The 8,061-nt window shown below is 40.2% G+C and overlaps 1 protein-coding gene across 2 annotated transcripts in view; it reads left to right on the top strand.

Annotated features, from left to right (window-relative positions):
- The first annotated feature begins 988 nt into the window (after positions 1-988).
- phf2 (PHD finger protein 2) overlaps positions 989-8,061 on the top strand; it is a 30,310-nt gene continuing 23,237 nt past the window's right edge. For both annotated transcript variants that reach the window (XM_058632337.1, XM_058632335.1), the window contains exon 1: positions 989-1,366. In XM_058632337.1, the coding sequence (XP_058488320.1) occupies positions 1,143-1,366 (224 nt within the window). In that variant the 5' untranslated portion in view covers positions 989-1,142. The remainder of the gene's footprint in view (positions 1,367-8,061) is intronic.

Genomic DNA, 8,061 nt, shown 5'->3' with positions numbered 1-8,061 from the left:
TATTTCTGGGGCAGTCTTTCGTTAAACTTGTTTCTATGATCTTAACCCTCAACAAATGAATTAATTATTTAAATCTTAGTATTAAGAACTGTAGTGCTTACTTGAGACTAAAACATGTTTGGGATTATTTATTTATTTACCGAATCAACACCAAATTTACATTTCATCAAATCACTACATGAAAAATGTTGATCAGTGTGAACCAAACTTCAAAATGATGATGTTCTCAAATGTATTGTTTTGTCCACAAACTGAACATATTCCTATTAAAGAAGCTGACATATCAGAAAGCTTGTTTTAATTATTTAAAACTGAAACTAAAACTGAATAATCGATTATGACGATTTATTTTGTAATCGATTCTTGCAGTTTTCACTGCATTGACACTGCTATATGTGAGTGGATAACGTCATATGAATGCCATTTATCAAAAAAAAAAAATTTTGTCCACTAACATTTAAATGTTTTTTAATTGAGCAACAAAGTATGTACAGTACATGTAATCGTAGATAATTTGTATTTGTTTTAATGGTAAAATATTATCAATGGTGAAATGCATGAAATAAAAAATAAATCAATATCAATATAAACAAATATTTATACAACTTGCAAAGTTAATTTCATTATTTTACACTGAGAATTCATTTTACATTGAGCACAAACGTGTTTTTAATTTGGATTTAAATTAACAATGACGTCATGGCTGTTTATATTTAAATGTTTTTTTTATTCCGTGTGTTACATTCAAATGTGCTATGAACGGGAATAAAATATTTAAAAAGGTCGTAAAAGCTGCGGCGTTGATTGATCTGCGGACGTTCATTCATGTGATTTGAGCTGCGCCGATTAACCTGCTCCCTGACGTAACTTTCGCATTCATCATTTTATTAATTTATTTATGTAATAAGTTTTGTGTTTGTTTGTGTTTTCCACACGGACGCCTTGTGTTACGACATGACCGCGGTGGCGGCGGCGCGCGCTCAGTCACCAGGGGGCATTCACATACATGCATACGTCTCACATCAATAATAATAATAATGCATTTCAGGAAAGCTCGCCGCGAAAAGGCTCGATCTTTGCTTCCACAGCTCCCCGTGAACGCAAACGCGACCGTGGCGTGATGGAGATGTGCGTGTAGGTTCATGTGTCCGGCGGGACTGCCCCTGGCTTTTTTTTCCTGGGGAAGATCATACTGGATCATATTGTTTGCAGGACGTTGTTCCTCCTGCAGCCCCCCAAGTCTATCCCGACGTAGTTGTGAATTGAACATGGCGACTGTACCAGTGTATTGCATCTGCAGATTACCTTACGACGTGACCCAGTTTATGATCGAGTGCGATGCTTGCAAGGACTGGTTCCACGGCAGGTAAGAGGCGATGCCGTTTTGCCGCCGAGTGTGTTGTGTGTTTGTGAGACGGTCTGCATTTCGCAGGAAAACAAGACAAAAAAATGGCGAGGAGTCGCTGCGTTTGACAGCTTTGTGGCTCCGCGTCGCCCCGTCTACATCTGAAGAGAGAGGCCGCTTGCTGAAGAAGAAGAAGGCGGAGTTAAATAAAGCCGAGCAGGGTTGTGGCATTTTTTCGCTAATAACATAATACAGAATCCACTTATAAAACAATACAGTGCTACATGGAGTGATTACATTGTGGGCTCCGTCTATCGCGTTCACGTTGTCGCGTTTAACGTCCCCGTTTAGCCCCGAACTGCCCCGGCCGTAATGAGCGGACGACAGCGGGGGAAGCCTCGGCTTCACTCGCCGCCGTCCGTTTCTCTGTCCCCAGCTTATATTATTGCTCTCAGGCCCACATTACGCTTTTATTATCCGCCAATGTTGCCATATTGTAGCCGCTCCCCCGGCTTTTAAGCGGCTCTGCTGTTGGAGCGCGGCTGAAAATCACCACTCGAGTCCGGGCAGCTCAGCCTCGCTCTGCCCCGCTCAGTCTTCCTGCCAGGCGGCAGCTATGGCTGACAATAGCCCGGGCAGGATTTGCTTCAACGGTGGGGCAAGTGACATTCAATGAGCTGCCGTATCGTGACTCTGGGCTGTGGGTGATTGCTAGTTATGTTTGACTGTGGTTGAAAACGGAGATGGGTCGCATATCATAACGCAGAGGCTCATCACTTTCTCCGCCGCGGACAAGAGCGGCAGCGATCTCCGCCAAATCCCTGTTGTGATCGTGTTATATTTCTCTCCCGCTGCTTTACGTGTCGTTACACCAATGTGCTTGTACACTTGTCTTTTCTGTTGGCACGTTGCAGACTGTTCGGCTGCTCTCTGGGTGTCTTTTAGGGGAGAGGACCGTTTGTTAATCGTGTTTCGTTGGGTGAACAAGCCTTTCAGAGCCTTGGACAGTATTTACGCGCCTGAACGTTAACCCTTTAATGCTCCACTGGCTCTCTCTCTCTCTCTCTCTCTCTCTCTCTCTCTCTCTTCCTCCCTCCCTCACTCTCTCTCCCTCTATGCCTGTGTGTAGCTTTCTCACTGTATGGTAGTGGAGAATTGAATCGTGGAAAATGACCCAGTGACCTCAACCCTGTTATAAGTGTGAGACGTCAAGCCAACATTAGTGTTATGGAAAATCTTTGTATTTATTTATTTATTTATTAATTTATTGATTGATTTGTTTAATTCAGTGAAGCCTTGTGTACTTCATACCCATATTATGTTCATTGTTAGGGATGTAACTATACCACATTGTCATAGTGTGATAACACTGTGGTACCGTATTTATTCTATATATTGTGAAATCCATGGTACAGTCCTGGTGTCAGGATGAAGTGACTGTGGGGGCTTTTAAAAACTGTGTCTCTCATTTGTCACTCATAGATTACAACTACTCATTGCTGTGCTCTGTCTGTGAAGCACAAAAGCACAGGGGAACCAAACGTGAAAAAAATGAGACAATATTGTTTCTTTTTTCTGTTTGCGATTCTATTTCAAAACAAACAAAAAAAACCAAAAACAATAACAATCTTTTCCACTACATTTCGCCGTGATCTTAGAGTCAATAAGTGTGCCCCAATCATTTTGTTCTCAGTCGTTCTCTATAGATGCATAATCCTTAAAAAGAGGGGGCAGGAAATATACAATGCTGTGCCTGCTACTGTACCATATTTATTGCAATGTTGTGATATTAATAAAGCTCTGAGTAGCTGTATTACTATCAGATGGACTCTATGGGGTACACTACAGGGATCTTTGTTTGGCTTGTTTTTGAGTCACTGCACTATTGAAAAGTTGCAGAAAGTGCATCTGAAAACCATTGGTGCTTTTCCACTTTACAGTTATAGCCCTACTTGGCCCTGCGCGGCTTGACTCTATGGTTTGGGTATCAGTCACTTCTTTTTCTATGACTATAGAACCTCCGCAACGTGGGCGGAGTCGTCATAGCACAGCTGCACAAAACGTTGTGCCGTGACGTTTTCTACGCGACACAAGCACATAGAGTTGTGGCGAGAAAAGCAGTTGTTTCAGGTGTACTCAATCGTTCGAATCAGTTTATTAAAAAGATTAGTTCAGTACTTCCTGCATGACCGGAGCACAGACTATGCTGACACAGTCACTGAGCTAAACCTGGTGGAACAACTTTCAGCAGTGCTGTCGCTAAATCCTCTGTTAAATATTGAGATTTTAGAAATGTCCTTGCTAAATGTTGGAGATTAACGCGTTTTTTTTTTCAAGTCTTTTTAACTGATCTACTCTCGACAGTTCGGCACTGTGCGGTTTGTTTCCTGTGTCGAAAGTCACACCTTTGAGTCTTCCAGTGATGACACTCAGTGGTTGGCAGACGTCACATTTTAGTATCAGCGCAGCTCACTTGGAACCTCACCAGAGCAGGTACTAAAAAGTACCAATTACCAGGTACTATCACTAATGGAACAGCAAAATAAACCGGGTAGAATTGAGCCGCGCCGTGCTGAGTCGTGCTAGAACTGTATAGTGGAAAAGCGCCAGGTGATGCGGCAGGAAAAGTCCCAAGGCCAGTTTGGTCTAGCAGTGGTAACAGCATGGCTACCTCTATGACATTTCCTCCTCCTCCTCCTCTTATTACGGCCGATACAAATGAGAGGAATGTTTGCAGGACTTTATTAAATCTTTATTTACATATACTTTAGCTCCAGCGTGTTTACAAACCTAAGGAAAATGGCTATAGGTCTCTTGTTGTGATCTCTTAAGCTCTGAAGTTTAATATGAGAAGGTGGAGTTGTATTACCCTACGTGTAGGTCACTGCAATGTGGCAGTGTCTGCATTTGGTTGTCTGTCATCCATCCATTTCTTGATACAGAGAAACGGAAATGCTTCTACACATCAGATTTAAAAGCCACTGGATCATCCACAATTCCAATTTCCCTCTCTCTCTCTCCTACATCCACGCTCTTTTCTTGGTCATCACTGACACCAACGTCTGCCAGTTTTGCTGTACTAGATCTGTAGAGGCAGCACGAAGGATGACAAACATATGGGATGATGGTCTCTGTTGTTCTTAATTCTCTTCAGTTTGCTCCAATGTAGCGAAAACAAAACTACACAAACGCATTTGATACCGTCACAGATCCAGAGCGGCATTGAGACACTTTTGTTTTTGCGATATTGTGAAAGTGACAAATTTCGTTCCCCACGTCATCAAATAAATGCTGTTCATCACATCAGCAATACACTGTGGAGAGAGTCTATGTACATCAGTGCCTCTCAAACGTTTTAGACCAAGTACAACGTTAAAATACAGTGGTGTAAATAGGTCAAGCAGGAGGCAGATTTATTCCCAATAAGATAATTTGCCCTCTCATCATCCTCCTCTTCCTCACATATATTTCACACACAGATATAGTGAAATCAGATTAAGACGGAGCAAGAGATAAGATGGCTCTAGTTATTATTATTTAATTTATTTGTTTAATTTTCTACACACTCCGATCACATACCCTGATAGAAAAGTATTTCTTGGTCTATAACACACATCCTTAGAACATTTAATTCCAACATAACTGTGTGAAGTTTAAAATGACAACGATCTAGTTCTCTTTTAAACATGCAAGTGATGTTTTGTGCCTATGAAAGCACATTTCACTAGTTTCTTCAACTATGCCACAGGAGCAAAACTCAATTGGTAATTATCTGCTGAAAAATATAATTTATTTTGACAATTATGAGTATAAACTAATTTGAACGTGGATGGGGCATCTCTTAAAGGAGCTTTCTCCACCATTATCTCGCTGGCTTCTTCAGCCAGGTAACTTCTGCCCAAGTTTCCCTTATTCATTTGAGCAGCACCACCGCGAGGAGACATGAAGTAGTGACGCCCGGCGAGTGAAACTGGCAGGAACTTGACTTTAGAACGCTTCAATTTGTTCCTTTTGTAAATTAAAATATCAGTATTTGCTGCCAATGTGTCAATAATCATATCTCATGCAATACACAGTTTGGTGTTCTTAGTGGATGTGGATGTGTGGTACGTGTGTTTCTGAGCTGCAGGTGTGTTATATCTTATGGGTCATTATTAAGATACCTGATATAACCTGGTGAGTCGTGGCATGTTAAACAGTAACCTCAGGCTTCATTTCATGTGTAGTCTTGTGCACCTCAGTCTGGCTGTCCTTAACTGTCTAAATAATCCATTTGTGATTAATATGTAATACAGTGTGTTTACCTCGGAGGCAGTAATGGGTAGGAGTTTATTTTGTTGCTGTTATCTGATATGTTGCACACACCTTTTATATGAAAAGAGGAAGTAATCATTGGTAATGACCCTGTAAAGCTATAAAACTACAAGAATAGGTCTGGTGCGGAAATGTGATTACATCGTTTGTTACAAGTTGTAATAATAGTATCAGCACAGGTAGTCAGTAATAGTGAAAAAATGATGTTTAATCGCAAGATAAGGTTCACAAAAATCTGATATTTGCATATTAGAAGGTCAGTGTGTGTGCTTCCAGAATAGCGATGTACTGATCAGCCATAACATTAAAATCATCTATTTGTTTCTGTATTGTGACTGTACATGCATATATATGTATATATGTATATATATATGTATATATGTATATATATATATATATATGTATGTATGTATGTATATATATATATATATATATATATATATATATATACATATATACATATATATATATATATATATATATGTATGTGTACAGATTACACGACAAGTACAGTGTACAGGTCGGGGCAAAGCAACTGAGAATGACATTAAATGCACAGGACCAGCTTTGTACTAAACTGCCAGGTAGATGGAGCTCAGGATTCAAGGACACAAAGCTGTTATTGTTTTATGCAGAAATAAACAATCAACATAGTATTTTAAATGTTGAGAGAAACCTGAGACAATATCTATTGATGGAAAATGGACTGAGAAACTGTCAGGAAGATACAATTTTCACACAAACCAGTGTTAACGTTATGGTTTATTGGTGTTTACCTCATAGCTGCAGGACTCACAGCAGGGGGGAATCTACAGTGTCGGTCCGACTCCACCACAACTGGAAAAAAAAATGTATTATCCATGTATGAAATCCGAACAGTGTTCCTGAGGAGTTTCTTTAAGATGCTCCATGCATTTTTTTGTGCCCAGCTGTTGTTGATTAGGAAATAGTTCAAACGCCAACTGCTCTGAAAAAAACAAGCCACAGTGTCTTGTTTTTTTTTTTTTTACTGTACCAGTGTGCACATGAGGCCTGTGGTGTCGCTGGATTTCCAAAGCTTGTTTTTTTCTTGTGAAGGGGACAAACCCACAGGGTTATTGTCCATCTCTGCAGCTTTTTGTTACATTTCATGCACGGAGCCCAGTTGACTGTAGAGTCAGTTCTCATCGCTCTCATTGATCCACTGAAAAAGCAGCTTTGCGTCAAATACTGGCCGATTTGTCCATGGAGAGTTTGTACGGACAAAAACCAAAGCTTAAGATGGGATTTAAACTGATTTATAGAGTGACTAATATTAATCAGCCATTTACAACAAGAATTACTGGTGAAGATGTGTTTTTAGAGAAACTGTCTCTGTCAAATTGACATGTTTGGATTTGTCTTAATGTTTTTTTGTCTAAACACATTATCAACTTGTACTTGTGTAAATACAAGTGTAAATACAAGTATCTCTCACAAATGCAACAACTTGTTGGCATAAGTGTAAAACATCTGTTGCTACAACGTTTGCATATAGTTTTTTTTTGGGTTTGTTTTTGTAAAAACCTATAAACAATAGTGAGTGAGTATGTTTTGGGAAAGTGAGGACAATTTGGCTGGTTCTAATGTTCTGTAAACCCCCAAAAATTGCCTATAAGGGTTAAGACTTCAGGGTTAGGGTAATAGTTGGGGTTAGGCATGTACATGTACAAAAAATACAACATCCATTCATAGCTTTGGGTTTAGGTTTTCCAGTGTGTGGTTCCAGTGATTGCAGTAAACCTACATTTTTGATCTGAGTTCTGTGCAAATAAAACCCTGTGACAGACCACTTAATAGTGGCAGCCCTCAGGGACGAGGAAGGCTTTGCTTTAAACATTGCATTTATTGCTGCAGGCTGACTCACAGTGTTGTGTCTGCATGTTAACGGTGAGCTGGCAGTGTGCGTTCTCTGCAGCTGCAGACGGTTGTTGCATGTTGTATAGTTTTTTTTATCAATTTCGTTTTTTACCGCTGGTGTTGTAAAAGCAGTCTTTGAGTCTTTAAACGTGAACGTGGCTGGTGCGTCTTCAACATTATTTTCTTCTTGAACCAGTTGACTTCTGTTTACCTTACCCTCATTACTGTGGAAGCGTCACTGCAAGGATTCACAAAGGAGCAATGCTGGTGATCGGAATTGCCAGTATGTGCCGTCTATTTGACAGACAATATACTTCCTTTAGCTACCAAATATAAAACAAGCCAGACACTTCATGATGCAGCGTTGCAATAAAAGCTGTTTGATGGTTCTCTGGAGGAAGGAATGTGGACCTCACTGCAGCTCAGGTAGAACAGAGGTCAAAAACAGAGGATGGACATAGGAAGAGTCATTGAGTCAATCATTGAGTGATAAAGGTTAACCTACACAATATGTTATCTTTTTG

The sequence above is a fragment of the Solea solea genome, chromosome 6 (genome assembly GCF_958295425.1).
Source record: "Solea solea chromosome 6, fSolSol10.1, whole genome shotgun sequence".
In the NCBI taxonomy this organism is placed as follows: domain Eukaryota; kingdom Metazoa; phylum Chordata; class Actinopteri; order Pleuronectiformes; family Soleidae; genus Solea; species Solea solea.
The sequence above is the reverse complement of the archived record's forward strand: the minus strand, read 5'-3'. Positions and strand labels throughout refer to the sequence as shown.